This window comes from Punica granatum, chromosome 8 (assembly GCF_007655135.1).
Source record: "Punica granatum isolate Tunisia-2019 chromosome 8, ASM765513v2, whole genome shotgun sequence".
In the NCBI taxonomy this organism is placed as follows: Eukaryota; Viridiplantae; Streptophyta; class Magnoliopsida; order Myrtales; family Lythraceae; genus Punica; species Punica granatum.
Genome location: NC_045134.1, coordinates 1,586,782 through 1,609,011, shown reverse-complemented (window position 1 = coordinate 1,609,011; position 22,230 = coordinate 1,586,782). Strand labels below are relative to the sequence as shown.

The following is a 22,230-nucleotide window of genomic DNA, read 5'->3' as shown; positions in this document are numbered from 1 at the left end:
AGTATTAGTCAATAGGCCAATGAAATTTGCAGAGCAATGAAGGGAGAAGACAGGGTTGGAAGGGAGAATGAAGATCTGTCAACTAAAGCTTTCTGTAAATTCATTGAAGAGATGTCTCTGTGTAAAACGTAAGGACTTCTTTTACAAACAAACACCTTCTCCTCCCCCACCCCACAAAATCAAAAAAAAAAAAAAGGGAAAAAGAAAACAAAAAGAACTCTTAACTTCTATCAGACATGTCTAATTAAAATAATTACCCAGATAGAAGTGAAGACCATAGAATAAAAGCTGAAAAAAAATTTAAGAAAAGGCAAAAAAAAAAAAAGGATTAAAAAATGGAAATTCTCATACGCCAACTCAATAAGGTCGGGCCTGTCCTCGATGTCGCATTGGGACTAATCCAGTAAACACTTCCATGGATTGGAGGCGGTGTCGTTACCGTAATTGTGAACCCTGAAATAAACTCTGCCCAAAGAGCTCCGAACACCCAAAAGAATCTTATCTGTTGGAATTTCCTATATACGATAGCTCCCTGGACTTGGAAGGAACCCAAATGAGCTGTAGCATCAGTTGGCAGGCCACTGTTCTCTTCTCGCTCTGGGAGTGGATGACGCAGACCGAGAACTCGGTTCGTACTTCTGGGAAGCGAGATATGATAGGGCCGTGACTACATCAGCTATAACAGGCCTCATGTTGGGCTGCTCCTGAACGCACATTGCCGCGATAGCCAGAGCTTGGTATAGGCCTCTCACAGGGTACTGTCCTTGGAGTGTAGGGTCCGCCATTTGAGAGAACTTCCTCCTGTCCTTAAACAAGGGGCGGGCCTGGAAAATGTCAAATATCAGCAATTATCTATTGGCTTAGTAGAAATCTTTCGTATTTCTCACCGACTGATTGAGTTTCACCCAGTTAATTCAATACAGCATGTGTGTAAAAGAAAAGGGAATGTGAGCATATACTGGAAACAATACGATATGATTGGACAAGAGTTGATTGCTCAACAACTGGAGGAATATATTGTATATTTGCGAAGCACACAATTCTAAGAGAAGGGCAAGATAATCTCATCGTGCAGTAGTAAGTGCATAACCAGAAAGTAAAGCAAGTTATCTGACCCATGCGACCAAATTGTGTTCTCCGGCTGACTTCAAGTTATCAATAGCTTTTCTGCCAGTTATAATCTCCAGAAGCACAACCCCAAAGCTGTACACGTCTGACTTCAGAGTGAGCTGACCCGTCATGGCATATTCCGGGGCACAATATCCGTATGTTCCCATTACTCGTGTGGACACGTGAGTCTTATCTCCAACTGGGCCCAATTTCGCAAGACCAAAATCAGACAACTTGGGATGATAGTCTTCATCAAGAAGGATATTTGAGCACTTTAGGTCCCGATATATGACTGGTGGATTGGCCTTGTCATGCAAGTACTCCAGCCCTTTTGCAGCCCCAGCAGCTATTTTCATTCTTGTGTTCCAGTCAAGTCGTTTCTTATCGGGTGGCAGGTCTGGAAATAAAAAAGCATTCAACATTAATTGAAGAACCTGGAGGGGACTGAAGAATTCACCACGTATCAGAAGTTATCAGAGGTTGATGATTGCTTGGAGAAGAGGATGAACACGATAAGGCAAAATATCTCCTCTATTGCAATATAGGAAACTGAAAACATGTCCTTTGACAAAAATGCAAGAAAATTATAGAAAGTGGAAAATTGGAGGGTTTTCCATGGCTAGACTGATCGGATCTTTGTATGAAAGAAACAGTGTTTTCATGAAATGAGATGCAATATTTGTTCTACCTGAAATAGTTGCAGGAACTTTCTGAGGGCCTTAAAGTCAGAAAATCAGAAAATCAATGAAAAAGTGTGAGTTTAATTGCAAAGTTATGTTACCGTGTAAATGATCTTCTAAAGAGCCTAGAGGCATGTACTCATAAACTAATAGTCTTTGGTCCCCATCAGCACAATATCCAATCAAATTAACCAGGTTTGGATGGTGAAGTAGACTTAGCATCAATACTTCTACCAGAAATTCCCTGTTTCCTTGCAGCCCATTACGGTCAAGTTGCTTGATTGCGACCACCTACAAAACAACCAGCAACGTTCAACGTTTGCTGAAATATGAACAACCAAATGTAATAGGGCACCCGTAGATATCTGCCTGAGTGAAACGAAGCTGTAGGATAGTATGTCTTTGGAGCTTTTTCATAAATTGTTATAAATTTTGTTAATTATAAGTATCGTTGCCACTTGAGACAATATCAACTTAGAGATCCAGCTAAAAACTTCCGTCTTAACAATGATGAGCTAAAGAGAAATGGGCTGTAGATTGAAAAGACCTGACTGGTGCTCTCTAGACGCCCCTTATATACTCTGCCAAAGCCACCTTCCCCAAGGAGGCAGTCTGCCCTGAAATTCTTGGCTGCAGCAGCAAGTTCGCGGAATGTGAACGTATATGCTGCAATATGATCAGATCCGCCCACTTTCTTTATATCCGAGTCTGAGTTCACCTTCAGTTTATCTGAAACGGGATAAAGAGGATGAATACAAACTGCATTTGCTGCAATTCAAAGTGCAAGGACTATTATGGTAGTAACAACCTACAGGAAATTAGGAACCACCCATTCCTTCTAGACATTTAGCCATTAGGGGGGAAAAAATCCATAGTTTCATAGTAAACTTTTTTAATCTGCAAAAGCATCTAGAGCACAAATGGAAATATGCTGAGTGATTTTAGAGAGACAGCGCCTACTTCCCCAACTTGGCACATTAGCACTAAAGTGAGCTTAATGATTCAATCCAAAGCCTAATGATAAATGAAGCTAATCATATGCTAAGCAAGATATTTGCCATCAGATAGACCTCTACACATCAGATCCATAATAAGAAAATGCCACTGAATTCAACCTCCAGAGGAGCAACTTATGACTGGATTGATTCTAAAAGAGAGGGGCTCAGACCAAAAATTTCCACCGGGCCTAGAACAGAGCAGCTCGACCTAAAATCCAGGAAACAACAACCATCTCAAATAAATGCCAAAGATGCAATCAGCTCACACCATTAGCAGGTATGATACCAAAGGAATTAGGACGAGAAAGTACAAAATCTAAGGGGAAGAAAATGAAGATGAGCAAAGTGTAAGTTCAGGCTAAGAACTACACATGTTTGTGAGTTCAGGCCTTTTTCATGAGGGAGATGACCCGAATTCGCCGGTGCAGGATCATCTATACTATGCTATGCTATCATACCGAGAGACACCCGCCCAGAGGGAGAAGCAGCTTCAAGCTTTGATCCAAGTCCAAAATTCAATCTCTACACTGATTAAGCGGTGTAAAATAGATCTTTATGAACTGAACTCAAACAAAGGCACCGTCATTCCATTCAAATGCATGAAGGGTCCAATCAAATTTTCAAATGTGACACCAACCGCAACCCCATTAGCTCAAAATGGTGGCAGCTAGATCAGAAGAGGATCCAGAAAGTTGGCTGCCCACGATCTAATAAATTTTCTTGAATTTTGCAGCTTTAATCTACTGATGCGCCCAGTGCTTATAAATCACTGCCAAGAACGAACCCGGATGAATGGCATTTTGACAGAAGATTTCTAGTACAAGGACTATGGTTTGCCAATGTACCTGATGGGATCTGATCATTGGGTTTCTTGCTCTGCTTCTTCTTCTCGGCTTTGTTTGAATTGCCAGAGCAGGGAAACCAACCCATTGCTACCTTTTAGTCCTTCTACCCCCTCTCTCTCTCTCTCTCTAAGCTCACAGCTATCACTGGGTCTTCTCTTCTCCACAGTAGAGAGAGGGAAGAGAGAGAGAGAGAGAGAGAATCAGACAGACAACACAAGAGAGGAGAGGGAGAGAGTGCGTGTCAAAATTCGGACACGAATTTTTCAGAGATATTCTCTTCCTGTTCTTGCAAACATGTCTTCACTTTATTTAAACATTGTTTCCAGCCCCTTGAACTTCACCATACTTACATTATATGTCGTATTCATATTCTAAGTTCATATATATTCCTTTTTTATCTAGAGAAAAATATAGGTGTATACTTCCTCATAACATCTTCATGCCGTGCCGTGTCCATCCAATTAGATATCGATATAGCAATGTTGCACTCCAATCCTTTTTATCATTCGTAATGAAATTCTTATGCATTTTTATCTACATTTTAGTTGAATTAGTATGAAATGTAAGATGTATAACTTCGCTTCATCATACAAACTAATCAGTACCATCATACAAACAAGCTAATTCATCAGCAATACGCACCCCTTCATACACGATGGGATTACTAGACATGCCGATTAATGAGGGCTAATTTGCAAATGAGAAGGTCATGGAGTGCTGATATCGGTAGAAACGGAAAGTATAGGGGAAGGTCTGGCAAATGAGAAGAAGACAAGCTGTAAGACTTTTTTTTTTTTTAAATGACTCGGGCGCCCTTTCCGAAAGACAATACCCAACTCATTAATAATGATATAAGGGAGGGCACTCTCGTCCTTTTAGCTTCCAGACAGTCTCCAACAAAGTCAGATTTTTCAACCATTAATTATTGATTAATAATATAATCCAATAATACATTTCCCTTCTTTTTCCTCTAAAAAAGGAAAAAAAAATAGTCAAATGAATGAATAATCTTAATGATTCGAGAGAGGTCCTTTTCAGGGGGTGATTTCGAGGGGCTTTGAAAGGGCTATCTTTGTCAACCCACATTTTAAGGAATTCCAAAATTCTTTTTAATAATGAATTGATTTTATTTTATTTTCCATTGTAATGTCGGAAAAGCCGTAATTTATCGTCTTGTACTGATTTGTCAGGGGCGGGGCATTACAAGAGAGAATCTTGGATGCTTGCCGGCTATGCCCAGAGGACGGTTTTAATTTAGACCCTATCGATATCAATGTGGGGCCCCATTTTCTTGACATTGAATTCACCTTCAAAATAATAATAATACTGATATAATAAAAATCTCGAGGGCATAATGGTAAGCTTGAGATGACCCATTATACCCCGTTCATGGAATACGAAAAAGAAATAGGGTCCGAGCCCTTGTCGAAAGATTCGGAACACCAGAGTCTGCATTATTAGTTCTCGGGAGCAGCTGCAGGCTTATGTTTATGAGAAGACTTGAGACATAATTTCGAGAACCCGACATAACCTCAATCCAACAAGAACTGCACGCACAGCCATCAGGAGCAGAAAGGATGTTTGGTGAAACAAAATGTACAATCCAAATTTTTTAGGTAATGTTGAAAAGCCGCAAGGGAAAAAGGAACTCGAGAAAAGTTACTAAATATCAGAATCACGAAATACAGACACCTACGATGGTTTCTATTCTCATTCTGAGAAATCAATAACTCCCGAACAGTTGGCAATCAAATACTTGAATTACACATCATCAAACAAGTAAATGTAAAATCGTCGATGAAGATCACTTGCTCGTAGTCAACCCTCCATTCCTTCATCCTCAGAGGTTCCATCACCAGCATGCCTGCAGCAGAGTTCATATCAGACGAGCGCCGAAAGTTCTATCTAGCTGAGCATAAATGAAGGCAAGAAAGATGACGATAGTGAATGTGAAAACTCCAACTAGACAACCAAGGTACAGTACACCACAACACCGAGAAACCAAAATTGGCGATACACTTCAAATATAAAAGTCGTGATGGCAAATGCTACAGCTATTAAACTGAAAGTCCAAGGTTCATGTAAATCTATTCCTTTCTCACAAACACAGGACTTGAAGAAACCACTGTTTTGGTTTGTTTGTACATCGGAAATGGCATGCTAAAGCTATATTTTTAATACTCAAGTATCTGCTGGAGGCACAAGTTTTATCATGAAAGGATGAGTGAAATTGAAGATACACACCGCCATGATGTAGTAAGATTTCGAGCTTTTCTATCCAGTTGAAGGTTCTCCAGAGCAGCTGATGCTCGAATGATATCCTCAGGCTCATCATTGTCATATCTCCAATTGTAATCATCTTTTCGATAGCCCGATGTGGAAGACCCAGCTCTCCTATCTGAAAATAATAATAAAAAGAGTTGATACATATAAAACAAGGGCAAGAAGTAAAAGCCAGTGTGTGTATGTAGAGCTTGTTTCATTTCTTACCAGACGTGTGTGAAGCAGGAACGGATCTGTAATATAGAGCAGAAAATTAGAGCATACAGAACATACATTATGAATGGAGAGTAGAAGAAAAGGGAGTATGAATCAGGGAGATAAGCAAGAGAATATGGCTAATCCCAGACCTTCCAAGTGGAGGTAAACCCCCGGCTACAGATGATGATGAAGGCCTACGAACATTTCGAGACTCTATGTTGGACATAGACTCCTCTGGATTGCCCCCTCTCCTTCCAGTGCTTCTTCCTTTGGTCAAATTCTATCAAAAGACAAGACAGAGTCATTTAATTTATACACATACAGAAACAAAAACAATGAAAGAAGCTTAGATTTAATAAAAAACCACCCACTCTGAACCATCTTATGATCAGATATCAATATGAAGATCACAGGATGAAACACAAAACACCCAGATCTTCATTAGATGTATGAAAAGTCGTTAAAATTGGTGGAAGATCCATATTATTGGACCATAAGATCAAATAGTAATATCTTAAGATTTCACAAAATCTAAGGATACTTTTACAAACTACCTACACTCCCTCCATTTCACCAAGACAACCTAAAAAATTGAAGAACTAAACAGAGTATAGTAAATAAGTACCTACTTCGATGTCGCGTTGTCTTGTAACTAATAAGCATCAATTGACAACTGAAGTAAAAGAAGAGCAGATATCTCTATAGAATGATGGGAGACCAAAAATTGCTCAGTTAAGCAACCAAACACTGCACTTGGGCTTTTGACTACACGGAAATATGAAAAGACAAACTCTACAATTCCGATTTTAATAATTTTAATCGTGATTTTAATGATACAACATCTATGAGATATTCTAATTCTAAAGTAATAACAAAAAAAATCACTCTGAGCAATATTTATTTTAAAAAATAATTAAAAAAAAAGGATATCTAACCTCATATTTCAGAAAACCTTCAAGCACATCCAACAATAAGGGGGCACTATCTCCATTTCTGTTCAGATCATATCCATTCTTGCTGCTAAATTCCTTCAACTCAGATTTCCAGGAATCTTTTTGCTGCAATGATATACAACCATTTTTATGTGTCACTCAATCGGGCACGTTAGAGTGAGCTTAATTGGTAAATGCATAACATATGAAACGTATTAATTAAAATTACTTGAGTACCAAATTACATTCTGGCTGATAGACTTTCAAGGTGTGACTCAGCTGGGCCCAATCTAAATATTCACATATTAGTGCAGTCAATAACCTCCCTGCGTTAAAAATGCAAAGCATGGTTAAATGACAAGCAAATAAATATCATTCACAGATGCAGAGCAACCAGTCATCTAACAATATTCAAGTGGACAACACAGGGTCAGACAATCCCCAGAACCGTTTTTGAAGACAGCTTAACTAAATCTTGAAATAACCTGAAGGAGAAGCATGAAGCTGTTTTGCGCGCTCATTACAGCTACCCAGCAGCGCTGGAGGCAAACCTTCGCTTTCAACAACTCGATCCTCCTCTTCAATTGCCTCAAACACGCTTGCCCTTAGTTCGGCCTAGGAATAAAATGGGCGTTAACAGAGGGTCGTAGTAGCAATACAACATGCAAGTGCCATCAGCTAAAGACACTTTCTTTATCCAATCAATGAACTTCAATATGCTAAACAATAACGAATTTAGCTCCATGATCATGCTTATCAGTCACAGATCGGAGAATACCCGTAACCTTTCAATTTCAAGGACCACAAAAACGCTTGACCTGAGTTTTAAGAGTCCATATATCGAAATTGCAGCTATAATAGCCGCAAAAGTTCAAATTACAGTCCTGAAAAGCCAAACGCAAGAAGGACCCAGCTAGATCATTGCTCAATTGTAGCAAAAAAAAAATGATAAGAAAACCTAATAGAGAGCAAAATAGCTGCGGAATACCGCGATCCGAGCTCGAATAAATCTGAAAATGCAGCAGTTCAGCAAAAACAAATTAAAGCTTTCATTTCGGTGGTTCGAGTTCCGACTGTCGCAGCAGGAACGGTGACAGACCGATGAGTGAGAGAAAAATTTTACCCTGATTTTAGCGAGGACGCCTTTCTTCTCGAGGGTGCGAGTGACTAGGGTTTTGAGGTCCATCATTTCTCTCGTGTAATCGTCCATCTTGCTATCTCTCCCCTCCCTCGTTGGGAAAATGAAGCTTCGCCGGGGTGCACTGAGCTGCGAGCTCCCTGGCTCTGACTCCGATTCCGATTTCCGATTCGAGCAAGCGACCGAGAGAGAGAGAGAGAGAGAGAGAGACTGAGGGAGAAGAGAGGATCAAAGAGAGGAGGTTGGGAGGAATTTCGATGCCGGTAGGTCCCACTTGCTGAACCTCCACATCGGGACCGTCCACGTCAGCGTATCACTATGGCGGGGCCCGCTTTTGTCCCTCCCATATCCAACGGGATCCCTATACTTTTATGATTTGAGGATTAAGCCCATAATTAATTTCTATTAATGTTCAATTTCGATTCATCCAATCCTATTCTCTGTCAAAAAGGACCGGGAATAGTTTCTCTGTTGGTTAGTTGATATTTGACAATGGCCGCATGGTTTAGAGATCAAAGCAACTTTAATGCGGAACTTGACGAGTTCCAGCATACTTACAGTTCAATCTCATTGATTAGGTTTAGAATGATAATTTAGATCCACGATCGAATATATTTTGAGCAAAACTTGGAGTATTCGTGAAAATTGGACATTCAGACCTATTATATAAGAAGTATTGTCCTTCTAATTCACGTGTCATGATTCGATCATCTAAAGTAAATGATGAAGATTTGCATGAAATCCTTGTTTTTCTAATAAATATAGCATAAGAATAAGAAAGTGTAAAAGGAATAAAGATAAAGTAAGCATTAAGCAACACTAACTCCACCATAAGCATCTAATTCCGAAACAAAGTGAAAAGTTATTTTTTCTTTAAAAATACTTGTATTTCAATTAAAATTTCTTAATAAGTAATCAAGATTGAAATCATTTAACTAATAAGGCCTTAACATTCATTGTCGTTGTCAATGCACAAGACCGAGTTCATCTCCGGTGTAGTGGTTATGGACTTCATCTAAAGATAACATGAGTTGCATACGAGATTGTGACATGAGTTTAATCAACATTTTCAAAAAAGGATGGGAAATTCGAAGGTATCTTCAAAGACACAAATATCAAAATTGAGGGTAATTTCTCAGAATGAGATAATTTAGGGGACTTTTGTAATTTTACCTTTTTTACAGTCAGCTCCACTCTCTCTCTCTCTCTCTCTCTCTATATATATATATATATATATATATACATATATACACACTCTACGCATGAAAATCACTCACACTTGTCTTCTTCCCTCTCGTGTTCTTCATTCCTGTCATTTTCTCTCCTCAGAAACCCTAACTCTGTCTCACTACCTTCCATCAATGGCGCCAATCGACCCTCACTCCTTCACTGACTCGGCCCACCCCCTCACCACTCACATTTCTCTCTCCTTCTACTTCGACTTCCCTTCCTCCTCCATTCATGCCTCCGCCCTCCTCTCCCTCCAGAACCCTCTCTCCGGCCCCCTCTGCCTCGACACTCGCTCCCTCTCTGTCATCTCGGTCCTGGACCCTCAGTCCCTGTCCCCTCTCCCATTCTCCCTCTCTGATCCTGACCCCATCAAGGGCCAGAACCTCACCATTTCCCTGTCCAACCACAGCTCCGTCCTCATAATCTACTCCACCACGCCCGCCTCCTCCGCCCTGCAGTGGCTGAACCCCAGTCAGACCTTCAACAAGACCTTCCCTTTCGTCTACACCCAGTGCCAGTCCATCCACGCCCGCTCCGTCTTCCCCTGCCAGGACACCCCCGCAGCTCGGATATGCTACAGCGCGCGGCTCAACATCCCGCGGCAGCTCTCCGCCGTCATGTCCGCCCGCCACGCCGACCGCCGGACTCCGGCACCGGGCGAGGCGGCATGTCTGCCTTGCGGGGATGATCGCTGGTGTGCTGAGGGGCGTGTGGTGGAGGAGTTCGTCATGGAGCAGCCAATCCCGCCTTACTTGTTTGCTTTTGCTGTTGGTGAGCTCGGGTTCCGGGAGGTAGGCCCAAGGACAAGGGTGTACGCGGAGGCAGCAGGGCCGGTGCTCGATGCTGCAGCTGCAGAATTTGCGGGGACGGAGGATATGATTCAGCAGGGGGAGAAGCTCTTTGGACCGTACGACTGGGAGAGGTTTGACCTGTTGGTGTTGCCTCCAAGCTTTCCTTACGGAGGGATGGAGAACCCCAGGATGGTTTTCTTGACGCCAACGGTGATTAAGGGCGATGCGAGCGGGGCACAGGTCGTTGCACATGAGCTCGCGCACAGTTGGACTGGGAATTTGATCACTAACACCACTAACGAACATTTTTGGCTGAATGAGGTACCGAAAGTTTTGAAATTTCCCTTTCCAGAGTATTGTCCTGTTGACTGAATTTTATCACTGGTTTGTGAATTGGCTTGTATGTTGTATCTCTGCTTATCCGGGTGCCATATGAATTTCCGTGCATCGTTTCTGATTGCAAGTTTCGGGGTTAACTCGATAGGGTTTTACTACATATGCCGAGAGGAGAATTGTGGAGGCTGTGCAAGGGGAAGACAGAGCGACACTGAACATTGGGATTGGTTGGAGGGGCTTGAATGAGGAAGTGGAGAGATTCAAGGACAACATGGAGTTCACTAAGCTCAAGACTAAGCAGGAAGGGGTAGACCCCGATGATGTGTACTCCCAAGTTCCGTACGAGAAAGGTTTCCAGTTTCTATGGCGCATTGAACGGGAGGTAGGATATGGGTGGTTTAGTTTCATATTGCAGATAGACTGCTTTGTGATAACTATTCTGACTGCTTCAGCCCTGACAAATGATTAGATTGGAAGGCCAGCTTTTGATGACTTTCTCAAGAAGTATATTGCGACTTTCAAGTTCAAATCAATTGACACCGATACGTTTCTCCAATTCCTGAAAGCCAATGTCCCTGGAATAGAGACGAAGATTGACTTGGAACTATGGACCGAGGGCCATGGCATCCCTCCTGATGCGTATGAACCTGTTTCCAACTTATACACGAAGATTGTGTCCCTTGCAAATGAGTTCAAAGCAGGAAGGATGCCAAGAGATGACGAGGTCGCCGACTGGTGTGGTCAGGAATGGGAGCTTTACCTGGAGAATCTGCCAAAGTCTATTGAAGCATCACAGGTTCTTCCCTTCTCTGTATAAATATTCCCCTTGTTTTTATAATGTTTTATCTATTGATACACCAACTATTCAAGAAAATTACATCTTAAGTCGTTTTTCAAAATCCTTCCACCGAAACACGTGGAATTACAGTGCACTTTCAATGTTGTTTATATCTCATATAAATTGAATTACATTGGCCTTTGGTTTCTAAAACCAACTGCATAGGATGTGATAATTACTCTGGCTTTGCGCTAGCATCTAGTGTCCTCATAGTAGTCTATGGAATTGAGCTCATGGGTGTACCTTTTCTAACCCCAGAAATTTTGTAGTCTATTGATGGGTCTTATATCATAATCAGAACTGCTGCTGGTTCGAAAACTCAGGCTCTCCTACTATGGAAACAAATAGCAGAAAAGTAGAAACTGATTGGTCAGACCAATGTGACCTGTATAATATCATTTTGCAGATTTTGGCCCTGGACGCTCGCTATAGGCTGTCGGAATCGAGGGATTACGAGGTGAAAGTGGCATTTCTCCAGCTGGCCATCTCCTCTAGGTGCCGAGACTACTATGGTGAGGTGGAGAAGACCTTGAAGGAAGTGGGGAGGATGAAGTACCTCCGGCCACTGTACAAGGCTCTTGTACAGGGAGCCGGGAAGGATGAAGAGAAGGTATTCGCGAAGAGGGTCTTTGCAGAGGCTCGAGAGTGCTATCACCCCATAGCTCAGGGAGTTGTCGAGTCCATCTTCTCCAAGCACATGTAGAAGATGTTTACTGTGTCTTTTTGTAAATACATATGACTGAACCTAAACTAATCTCTGAGGGGGCGTTCTCAGTTTCGACCTTCGGGGTGTTCTCAGTTTTTAAGTATAGACCGGTCGTACTCTTTCAAGTTGACATGCAAAGGATGAGTACAGATTTATTATGTTATTGAACGCTACTTGTAATGCTGTGGAGTCTATGACATTCCATAGTTTACATGACCTGGCACCTCAAATGTATGCGTATGTCGATGATTCATTTAAGAAATCACTAGCAGCCGACGAGTTTGCTACAAACAATCAAATCGAGATTTCATTAAAAAACAAAACAAGAGTGGGTTCCAGTTTGCACTTACAGGGCCGAGATTCCCTCCCTCCCAACCATTTCCCACCTCGCTCAGCACGAGCCTTCAACACCATGGCTCGAACAGAAGGGCTCTGCATGGACCTGAACAGCTTCATGTCGTTTGTGTGAATCATGTTCTGAGCGGGCTTGAAATCCTCATAAGGGAGGAATAGCTCCCCATGACCCCCCCAAGGGCCCTATCAGTGACAAGGGAGTTTGACAACGCGAGTGCTGTCGACGACAATCAACTGAAATTGACGAAGCCGCAGAGAGAACACCCAGTTTATGCATGAAAATCAATTGGAGCAATTCCTATTGGTGCTCTGGAGTTTAAAGTTATGCTATCATATAATACAAACCTCTTGTATTAGAAAGGTCGGATCGTAATTAAAACTTATGAGATAAAAGTTAAAGATCAGTAGATCAGCCAACCAGATGATAAGTCAATTTACACGCATTAGGAATGCATGCGTCAACCTCATAAATCCTAACCAGGAATCTGGATGAGGAATCCGATATCTTAGTTCGGGAAGTTTTGATACTACATGCGTCATTCTCTGTGCAATATAAATTCAACTGCCTCTTCGACAGTGTCAACCACCTGCAGAAAGCGATGAAACAAATAAAATCATCAAACGAAATGTATAAGTGTTGTCTTAATTTTTCCTCTTTGTTTTCTCGTCAGTTTTTGTTTATCTTGACAAACATGGAAAAGGAAAAGGTAAAATAAATGTTGGGTTCCACTTGGGAAAATGTTTGTCTCCGATAAAAACAATAGAGCATAATTTTCACATAAACTGAAGTCCTCACCATATCAGCAGGGAAGTCAGAATCATTATCTTTTCCTCTGAAGACGCCTGTTCTCGTCAAAATTGAAAACCAAGGGTGTCCGGCCTGAAACCAGAAGCCAGCATGAGATAGTCTTTTATCACCAAAGCGCTCAGTGATGTTGTTCAAGAGCTGAAGCTGAAGTAATGGAAGAACCTGTTGTGCCCCCTTGATGTCAACAGAAGGGTTGTCACCAACCATATAAATGGTTCTAAAAGAATGTGATTTGACATCTTCACCATGGTGATTTAGCTGAATTTGGGTTAATATCCTCTCGGCATTCTTGAACACAAACGGATTTGGTTTTCCGTAGGACTTATACTCAAGAGGACGATAATGAATGCTAAATGAGAAACCAAGACGAGGGGAGGAAAAAAAAAAAAGAAGAATCAATTCAAGAAGCTCAGTTCAGAATTAAATCACTCAATGCAAAAGCAGTCAATTGAGATATGAATGATGGTTTCTCCAACTTACAGCCCTCATAAATCAAAGCAATAAAAAGAAAATAGAATGTAGAATAGAACAATGTTGTGCTCAACATTTCAGCTCTAATGGAGCATCCCTATGGTATGAATGTAAAATAACCTGTTGAAGATGCATTCTAAAGCAATCCTGAAGGCTCCCATTCCAAGGCGTTCAGTGGGAAACGCAGCCTGCATGGAGTAACCGAGTCACTGAAAATATTATTATCAAGTTCTTGAAAGAGACATGATTCCTAATCCTCTATATAGGGAGAAAAGGAAGGTAAGATTGAGTCTTCACTAGAACTCAGGAACACAAGCATTTGGAAAGTGAAAGTACCTGATATTCTAGGTCATCTGCTGCGAAATATAGAGCTGGTTGATCACTACACTTCTGTCCAGGGAGTCCTCCAGACTTTAGTATATCGCAGAGAACCTGATGCATTTAGTTACCTTAGATCACAAGTTCTTGCAAGAAGAGGTAAGGACAGAGTCAGTGGTGAAAATTCAATTCAAGCACTAGACAGTTCTCATTCAGCTCGAGAGAACTTTCAGGGGCACGGTTCTGCCCTCTACTATAATGAACAGAATATTGGACACAAAGATGACATTGGTTAAAACTTTTAAGAGTGGCACTGCTGTAATATGGTGGGGATAGATTCGAGATTCTAAGGCAGGAGCAATCTCAAAATGGAGGTGGATACTGGACACCGGAACAGCAAGTGATGTCTAGGTGGAAACTGAAGATAAATTTACAGAAAATGTGGAAAGGGCAAATTTCCATGACAGTTTACTAGAAAATTGGGAGACTATCCTCTCATCCTCATCAAAGCATGCATTCATCTTAGTCGGTTCATATAGCTTACTAATAATTATTCTTAGTTGCTAGATTTGCACCTTGATTTACAGATCGGATAAAGTTGAATTGAATAATATGGTAAGCTTACCTGTATATCCCTACCCCAATCTACAGGATCACTGACGACAAATGCTGCTTTCACTTTTTCTGAAAGAATATCATTGTTTGGCTCTAACGAATTGGCATGTCCAGTTTCGGTACCACAGGTTGTCCATGTCTTATATTGAGAGACAGGATCGATGTTTTCAAAGTATGAAGCGTATTCATCCAACGATAGAATTTTTCTGCATGAGAAACAACCCAAATGTCAACTCTATGAACTTTGCTTATACAAGCACCTTAAATCCTAGTAATCAGCACACGACTTACTTGAAACCATATTCAGACATTACTACAGCAGGTTCGCCTTTCCCGGTGGCCACAATAAGTTCATTCTCATACCTGGGTAAAAATAGCAGCTGCTGTAATATTGATTCAACAAAAATTATCCCTAAACCAGAAGAAAGGTTCATAAGCTGCCCAAGCTAACAACTAGATGAACTCCTACCAAAAAATCCCAAGAAAATAAAAGATAGCTAGATATTGTTATGCTCGAGTCTCGACTAAGGCTTTATACCTGTTCAAAAGATTTTTGAAAGGAGAATGGCCCTGTACCACCTGCATGAGGATGAAACAAAAAGAAGAGCTGTTGCAACCAAGGCCTACATCAGTCAAAATTACAGACTCGGTGCAGAACAAACCAGTTATTGATTTAAAGATCACTCGTGAACTAGGCCACGACGAAGTTATTTAGAAGAGGACCTGAGAGGGCAGAATGTCCACTCCCAAAAGTCCACTTAGCTCAACGGCTCGTCTAGATTCTGGAACACCACCTCCTTTTCAGCAGAACATGACAGACTTCTCAACTCTATTACTACATCGCATATCTCAAGGAGTGATATATCAGGTTATTACGCAGCTCACCGTTAGTCAGGAACAGGAAGGGAACCTTCAATGCACCTGGAATCACCGCCAATTATGCAGATAGGAGCAAAGGAAAACAAAGGAAACATTGTTAACCGCCACGAAGCAATCTATCCAACAGGAAAATGTAAACTTTCAAGATGTAGGATTCTCTCATGGTCAATGCAGACGGTGCAGCACCAGAATCATCGTATAATCTTCTCAGAGCTTGGGGAGAGCCGCCGACAGGAACTCTCCCACGAAGAATCACGCCATCAATGTCGAAGGCGATTCCAAAAGAAGACCAGCCACTGTCATCCCTGGAAAGCACATTTCGTACATAGAAGAATGAGCTGCAGTGAAAGCAAAATCGCACGGAACGGCGATTTTGTTCAACTACACGACGATCAAGCATTAACGGAGAGAATACCGTCGGGGCTTCGGTTGAAGCTGAGAGAAGAAGCGATGAGCTTGAACAGGGACCAATGGAGATCTGTTCCGGCAACCAGAAAGCCTAAGCAGAACTGGTCGGAATCTCATCGTCTCTTCTTCCTCCGGCTCCTTCCGTCTCCGAACCGCAAGGATGCTCTGCACTCTCTGGCTCTGCTATATCAGTGGCTTCTGCGGTTGCGATTGCAGGCCACAATTTCCCTTCCCGCTCGCGCGTGGCACGGCGCGTGCAAGGTTCAGAGTTTGTCCTGCGTGGCCATGCACGTGGACGTGGGCCGCACAGCTTGAAATGTCGAAGCCTCTTCTCTCTTTGTTGGGCCACGCTGCTAAGTTCGGGCTCCAAGCCCAATTTGCAGCGCTCAGGCCCATTCGCAAGTTCGAGCTCGATTCTCGACTCGTCATGTCAATCACATTACACCGATAAATTTGCCTCCTGCATTTACGTACCATTCCATCAACCCAACCTAGAAGTCAGAGGTGTGCACGGGTACCGGATATACCCAGAATCGGTCAGAATCTATCCGTTAGGGTCGGGTCCGGATAGCTCGTATTGAAAATATGGTAGGTTCTGGGTATTAAAATCAGGAACCGATGTAAATCGGTTCTGGTTCCTACCTACAGGGTACCCAGAATCGATTATTTATTAAAAAAAAAAAAAGAAAATAGTAAAGTTACTGTCTCTTTTAATAAATCGGAACATAGGCACTTTGTTGTGTGAGATCGTATTATGGATGTTTAATTTTGTCGATAGATTAATGAGATATATTATTTTTTTATTGTTATTGATTAATTTAAATCTTTGTTGATATTCTATTTGGCGTAATTACTGATTATGTATGTGACATTTTCGATTTTATTTAACCAGAGAAAAAAATTTATAGGTTCTAACAGGGTACCCGGAACCTGTGGTATAATACAGGTTCCAGGTAGGTTCCGGTTCCAGGATTCAACAAGGTAGGGTCCGATTCTAAAATCTTGGAACATGTCCCTTATAGGGTAGGGTCCGAGTATCGTGAAAAATATAGGGTACTCGAAACTGATAGCCTCTTTTAGAAGCTTCTCTCCGAGTATCGAGCAAATGCTTTTGCAAAGTTTGACATAGCTAATAATGATTTATGTCAACAAGGGTTCATACGAAACCTGACCACGATGGACCGACATAGATTCCAGTAAATAATCTTTTGGAAGTTAGGAAACATTTCGAGAGAGACGTAGTACCATTATTGAAATAATGCCATGTGGGATAAACAAACTCCAAGGGAGTCGAGCGACGTTTTGGTTCTTCTACGTGTATGCCACACTGGTTGAAGTGTCAGTAGAACAAGCAAGGGACAAGACGGAATAATTTGACTACTTGTAATCAAAGCAGATGGGTCCACGTGGGGCCTTTTTTGGACCACATTTTGATAATTATTAGGCCTGATTTATGAACTGTAGGTTTGGACTCGGAGGACAACACAACAAGACCATCAAAGGGCTCGGCTAGAAAGAGTATGAATTCAAGTCGGTTTCATCTCCAAATTATAATCGGTTGTCTCAATTCAGTCAAAGTTCATACATTTAAGATGATTTTTCAGATTTGAGATAATTCATAATTTTCTTTTTTCTTTCTCAGTACTATTGATGTCAAATAGCCCTCCGATTATGGCTCAATACCAAAATATATGCAAAACAGAGTGGAAAAATGATGAAAAAGTGACCGACCTGCGCTAAATGATTAATTTCCTTCTCCAATAGTATAGAGTGAAGAGTCCAAGATTCCATAAAATTATGTCGTAAAGTAACCTTCTATTATATAGAGTGAAGAGTCCAAGATTCCATAAAATTATGTCGTAAAGTAACCTTCTATTATGGGCCCGAAAGGGGCCATGAATTGAACCAATCCGATATTCAACAGCCATCTTTGTGCATAAGACGCAAACAGAGATTATTAATTTGGGGGATGGCCCTCTCCGCTTTTGACTTTCTTCCGGTCATAACCATACATTTTGACCGCAGACAGTCAAACCTTGGGCTTCGTCAAATTGGAGAATCTATTGTTGATGACGGGGCTTCATTGGTGACGTGACCATGTTACATGACGTAAGCACCTTTTGCGCAGCCACTTGCACTAAATTTATTCCCCGCGAATTGTTTTCTTTCTCATTTTTTTTTCCCAGCACACCCCACTGGTTATAAATTTATAAATAAATATACAGGTTTTTTGTCTGAGTTATATTATGTAAATATAAATAATCTATATAGATATACCAGCCGGACAGCACCAAAAAAGTGAAGATAAAACTAAGATCAAAGATGTGCGATTAAGGTCAGGTTGGTGGATTTGATGATATCTTTCAAGGAAAAAAAAGGATAGAAAAGTATGTCATTTCGCAAGTTAATTAATATAAAAATAATCAAAGAATTAAGATCGAACTATTTAATTTGATTATCAGTCGAGAATTTATGCAAATGCAATGCATCCTCCCACTAGTAAGAGAAGTTATCTAGTTGTAGCTGAATTAATGATCATGTGATCATTGAACTTGGTTAAAATTCTATGCTATTTACATCCAAATGGATCTTGTGCGTTGATTAAGTTTTCTAAAATGTAAATCTTTTTGAATATTAGTGTGTAAATTTGTCGTGGAATGGCTGATGGTGGGAGAGAGGTGAACGAAGGGCAAACAAGAAGTGCAGGATCAGACTACGGGAATGTTTTGATGAGGAGAGGTTGCAGTTTTGGGAAAGGGTTACTAATGTTGCCAACCGGACTCTTGGTGGATGATAGGGCAATGGTGGATTTTTCTCAAATAAGAATTGTCCCGAGATAATTGTCACGAACGAGGAAATTGAAGCCTTTCGATCACCAAAAAAAAAAATTTTGAAACAAGTTACCTGACAATAAAATCGATGTGGAAATATGATGGAATGAACGAACGAGTCATGAGTATTAATTGGTAAAGTGAAATGATATCTTTAGCATGAGTACAAGCTAAAAAGAAGGCCACAAAATCAACCACTTCGTTGATCCATTTGAGCAATTAATTCGACAAATCTCCCAAATCTTCCGCATGGGTCTGACAAATTTCTCGAATAAGAATTGTCCCAATATAGTCGTCATGAGCGAGGAAATTGAAGCCTTTCCATCACCCAAAAAAATAAAATATAAATCATTTTAAAACGAGTTACTTGACAATAAAATCGATATGAAAATATGATGAAATGAACTAAATAAGTCACGAGTGTTAATTGGTAAAGTGAAATAATATCTTTATTATAAATAAAAGCTAAAAGGAAGGCCACAAAATCGACGACTTTGTTGACCCTTTGACCACTTAATTCGACAAATTTCCCAAATCTTCTGCATGGGTCCGAGATAATCTAACTGAATAGATGCTATATTTATCCCCACGTTTCCATAAGTTCACGAAACATATCTAATTTTCGTGCCAGAAGTCCAAAAGAAAATTGTAGCCCACTTTTGTCATATGTCACGACGAAAACAGAAACCTTACTTTTTTCCGCCATATTCAATTATAAGATTCAATTTGCATTATTTCTCAACACATCAATCTCCAAGTGGCCATATTTCAAATAACCTCGTTTTGCCTTACTAGCTATACAAAGGGAAAATACTTTTCCGAGGATATAATAATTAAGTTCTATATATCATACATAATTGATATATAGTTGGATGTGGTTATCTTTTAGTAATCCACTCACACGTAACATAAACCGAGACCTAGGGTCTATATATATATATATTAGTGTAGTCTAAAGTGACATATATATCCTAGAGTCAGTCTAAAGCGAGATATTGTTACGGTAACACATTTAATACATTTGACACTTTCAATTCAAGTATTTAGTATTTTACATAGTATATCACAAAATAATAAATGTATTGAATATTTAAATTGAAATACCAAATAAGCGAGATATATATGTTGAAGACAATTATTGGACCCCACCCTTGACTTAAACTTAGCTTCCTCATTAAGCTCTTCAGGCAATATTATCTGATAGGGAAAAACAAGATGGAAAAAAGAAAAGATAATGGTGATCATATTGTATCTGTTCAAGAGTGTTTGGGTCAAACTTACCTTCATGCCACGCGGATGCTTTGTTGTTTTTAAGTAAAATTAACATTTTTGTTCAGCCATTTTCAGGCAAGCAAGAATGAACAACATTAATAGTCATGTTACTTTTTATTTATTTATTTATAATTTATAATTGAATCGAATCGAGTCGAATCGAATTAAAATGAACTGAGTTGATATCATTTCTTATGAGAATGGTTCCTATCTGGATTTTAAAGTATGCGACAGAAAAAAAAAAAAAAAAAAAAAAGTCCGACAGCAAAACATAAATATAAATTTAGCATGGTTGGCAGAGAAAATTGGAGCTTGATCTATCTACACTCAGAGTGTGACAGGGATTATTCAAAGTCAAAAGGGCCCCATTCCCCCGGGGGGTCCATCACAATGCTTCGTGACGTGAATTTCTTGCGCTGAAAAAGAAAAAAGATAATAGCCCCACAAAAAATTGAGCCAGAAAGACCTCGTCCTTTTGTTGCTTTATAATAATAAAATATATATGGGGTTTTTGCTGAATAAAATATATATGGAGTTGATGTGTCTATAAACTATCGAAAGCACTTAAGAATAATCTAAGCAGAAAAGGAAACACTCGAGAATAAATTGACATTAGAGTAAAAATTATTTTCAATCAAATAAATTAAGTGATTTCATAGTTTTATCAGATATAAAAGTTTATCATTTTCGATAAATTATAACAAAAGACGAGTGGAAAATTCTGGAGATAATAGCATAGATATCATTTACATAACATAATACAACATACATTGTGTCAAAAGTCAGGTCTTTGCGCTTCAAGTTTTAGTCCAAATGAAATGAATCATGTTTTCTTTATGCTAGAAATGAATCTTTGATTGATTTTATTTATTCTTTTCTCGAATTTAGAACTCATATGATTGATTGAACCTTAGCCAATGTAAGCATAGGTGGTGATAAACTCTCCACCGGTAGGTCCCACCTGTCCTCCTAGTGGCAGTCTAGAAGAGAGACAAATCTAGACAAAGCTCTCTCAGAAAATTCAAGAAAGTTTTCCTTGGAGAGACCAAATTTAAGGAACTCCCGACGTGGAGAAAATGGATGGAAATTGTTTCCCGCCTTAGGGTAAAGTCGATGTCTGGATAAAAATTAATATCAATCAACGGGCTGAATGGATTTTGTGATCTCATTATAAAATGGTGAAAATCGTCTTTTTAGACTTGAAAGTAAGAATTACAACAATTAATGATCGGGCGATATGAAATTTTTTTAAAAAAATGAAAATAAAAATTTATTCTAAAATATAAAGGAAAAAAAACAGGTTGAAAATTTGGACATAATAATCACATGTACGGAGACTGAATCGTCGGAATCTTCTATCATTCCGACTCTTCCTCTGTCTGTCGGGCAACAAACAATTTACATCTCATGAAACTCAGGTAACAGAATATGCTTCTACATTTCCTCATTATTGGTAATTCAAAGCTTCAGCGAATGAATCCTAGGAAGAACACGATAGATCCGCTGCTCTGGGACCATGCCGGTCGAATTTCAAACTCACATCTCCGTCAAGAATTCGGAAGCGGCTTCACTGATGATTTTGGGTTATCCTTCGGCTTTAGCTTCGAAGCCATTCCCTTCACCGTCTTCCATAGAAGTTTGAAGATCCGAACTTTGACCTGTCCTCTCTTTGGTGGGATTCTTGCCAGTTTCGCGATCTTCGGACCCGTGCTCTCTCCGCCTCCGTCTTCCATTAATTTGATCTCCATAGCAGCAAAGAGGTCCGAAAGAACAGGGGAAGGTGTGCTCTGTTTTCACTTAGAGAGAAAGAGAGGGGGGGAGTGAGGAGGGGGATTGGGGAAGAGAAAGGGAGCAAGCCGAGTGAGGTGGTGAATGGTGAGGATTGATCCCGCCTTTTGGTATATATCACGGGGAATGATAAGCGGGCCGTTGAGGGTCGAATTGTAATTTTGACAGGTAGAAAAAATAGCTAAAAAAGAGTAGTAAAAGAATTTTTTCCATTCTACTCAAGTACAAACCTTTATTGATGCTATAATTGTGGCACGGTGAGCTTTTTGTCTAGAACAGATGTGCCATCACACCGCACTTATATCAACTCCGATTAAGCTACCCGAAACTGAACCTTGAAATGCAAGGCGAGATTGTGTCTGAGTAATTATCGAGTTGGGAAAGACCCGGGCATGGTTAGG

The 22,230-nt window shown here is 40.3% G+C and overlaps 4 protein-coding genes across 10 annotated transcripts; 1 reads left to right on the top strand and 3 right to left on the bottom strand.

The window, feature by feature from the left end:
- Positions 1 to 74: 74 nt before the first annotated feature.
- LOC116187668 (probable serine/threonine-protein kinase PBL7) lies at positions 75 to 3,866 on the bottom strand. 5 transcript variants are annotated; one of them, XM_031516548.1, is made up of 6 exons: positions 3,634 to 3,840; positions 3,426 to 3,557; positions 2,338 to 2,519; positions 1,892 to 2,081; positions 1,116 to 1,507; positions 75 to 824 (listed from the first exon to the last, which is right to left on the bottom strand). In XM_031516548.1, exons 4-6 carry the CDS (start codon positions 2,010 to 2,012, stop codon positions 567 to 569), a joined length of 771 nt encoding a protein of 256 aa, XP_031372408.1. In that variant the 5' UTR covers positions 2,013 to 2,081; positions 2,338 to 2,519; positions 3,426 to 3,557; positions 3,634 to 3,840; the 3' UTR covers positions 75 to 566. The 5 variants fall into 5 exon arrangements, with proteins under 5 accessions (XP_031372408.1, XP_031372406.1, XP_031372405.1 ...); XM_031516546.1 differs by lacking the exons at positions 3,426 to 3,557; positions 3,634 to 3,840 and adding exons at positions 2,959 to 2,996; positions 3,160 to 3,176; XM_031516545.1 differs by lacking the exon at positions 3,426 to 3,557 and having other exon boundaries at positions 3,634 to 3,866.
- Positions 3,867 to 5,213: 1,347 nt separating this feature from the next.
- Positions 5,214 to 8,399, bottom strand: LOC116189478 (protein TONNEAU 1a-like). The gene is made up of 8 exons (XM_031519153.1): positions 8,170 to 8,399; positions 7,532 to 7,661; positions 7,284 to 7,372; positions 7,050 to 7,172; positions 6,264 to 6,394; positions 6,124 to 6,149; positions 5,878 to 6,031; positions 5,214 to 5,497 (listed from the first exon to the last, which is right to left on the bottom strand). Exons 1-8 carry the CDS (start codon positions 8,254 to 8,256, stop codon positions 5,452 to 5,454), a joined length of 786 nt encoding a protein of 261 aa, XP_031375013.1. The 5' UTR covers positions 8,257 to 8,399; the 3' UTR covers positions 5,214 to 5,451.
- Positions 8,400 to 9,444: 1,045 nt separating this feature from the next.
- LOC116187550 (leucine aminopeptidase) lies at positions 9,445 to 12,253 on the top strand. Its single transcript, XM_031516318.1, has 4 exons — positions 9,445 to 10,526; positions 10,690 to 10,923; positions 11,011 to 11,337; positions 11,786 to 12,253. Exons 1-4 carry the CDS (start codon positions 9,447 to 9,449, stop codon positions 12,080 to 12,082), a joined length of 1,938 nt encoding a protein of 645 aa, XP_031372178.1. The 5' UTR covers positions 9,445 to 9,446; the 3' UTR covers positions 12,083 to 12,253.
- A 454-nt stretch (positions 12,254 to 12,707) lies between these two features.
- On the bottom strand, positions 12,708 to 16,112 carry LOC116187552 (uncharacterized protein YKR070W-like). Of its 3 annotated transcripts, XM_031516321.1 has the most exons (12): positions 15,946 to 16,112; positions 15,717 to 15,835; positions 15,537 to 15,572; positions 15,375 to 15,448; positions 15,190 to 15,230; positions 14,943 to 15,014; positions 14,662 to 14,857; positions 14,055 to 14,150; positions 13,839 to 13,906; positions 13,410 to 13,596; positions 13,236 to 13,319; positions 12,708 to 13,026 (listed from the first exon to the last, which is right to left on the bottom strand). In XM_031516321.1, exons 1-12 carry the CDS (start codon positions 16,053 to 16,055, stop codon positions 12,976 to 12,978), a joined length of 1,134 nt encoding a protein of 377 aa, XP_031372181.1. In that variant the 5' UTR covers positions 16,056 to 16,112; the 3' UTR covers positions 12,708 to 12,975. The 3 variants fall into 3 exon arrangements, with proteins under 3 accessions (XP_031372181.1, XP_031372182.1, XP_031372183.1); XM_031516322.1 differs by having other exon boundaries at positions 15,190 to 15,258; positions 15,537 to 15,835; positions 15,946 to 16,109; XM_031516323.1 differs by lacking the exon at positions 15,946 to 16,112 and having other exon boundaries at positions 15,190 to 15,258; positions 15,375 to 15,828.
- Between the last annotated feature and the right edge of the window lie 6,118 nt (positions 16,113 to 22,230).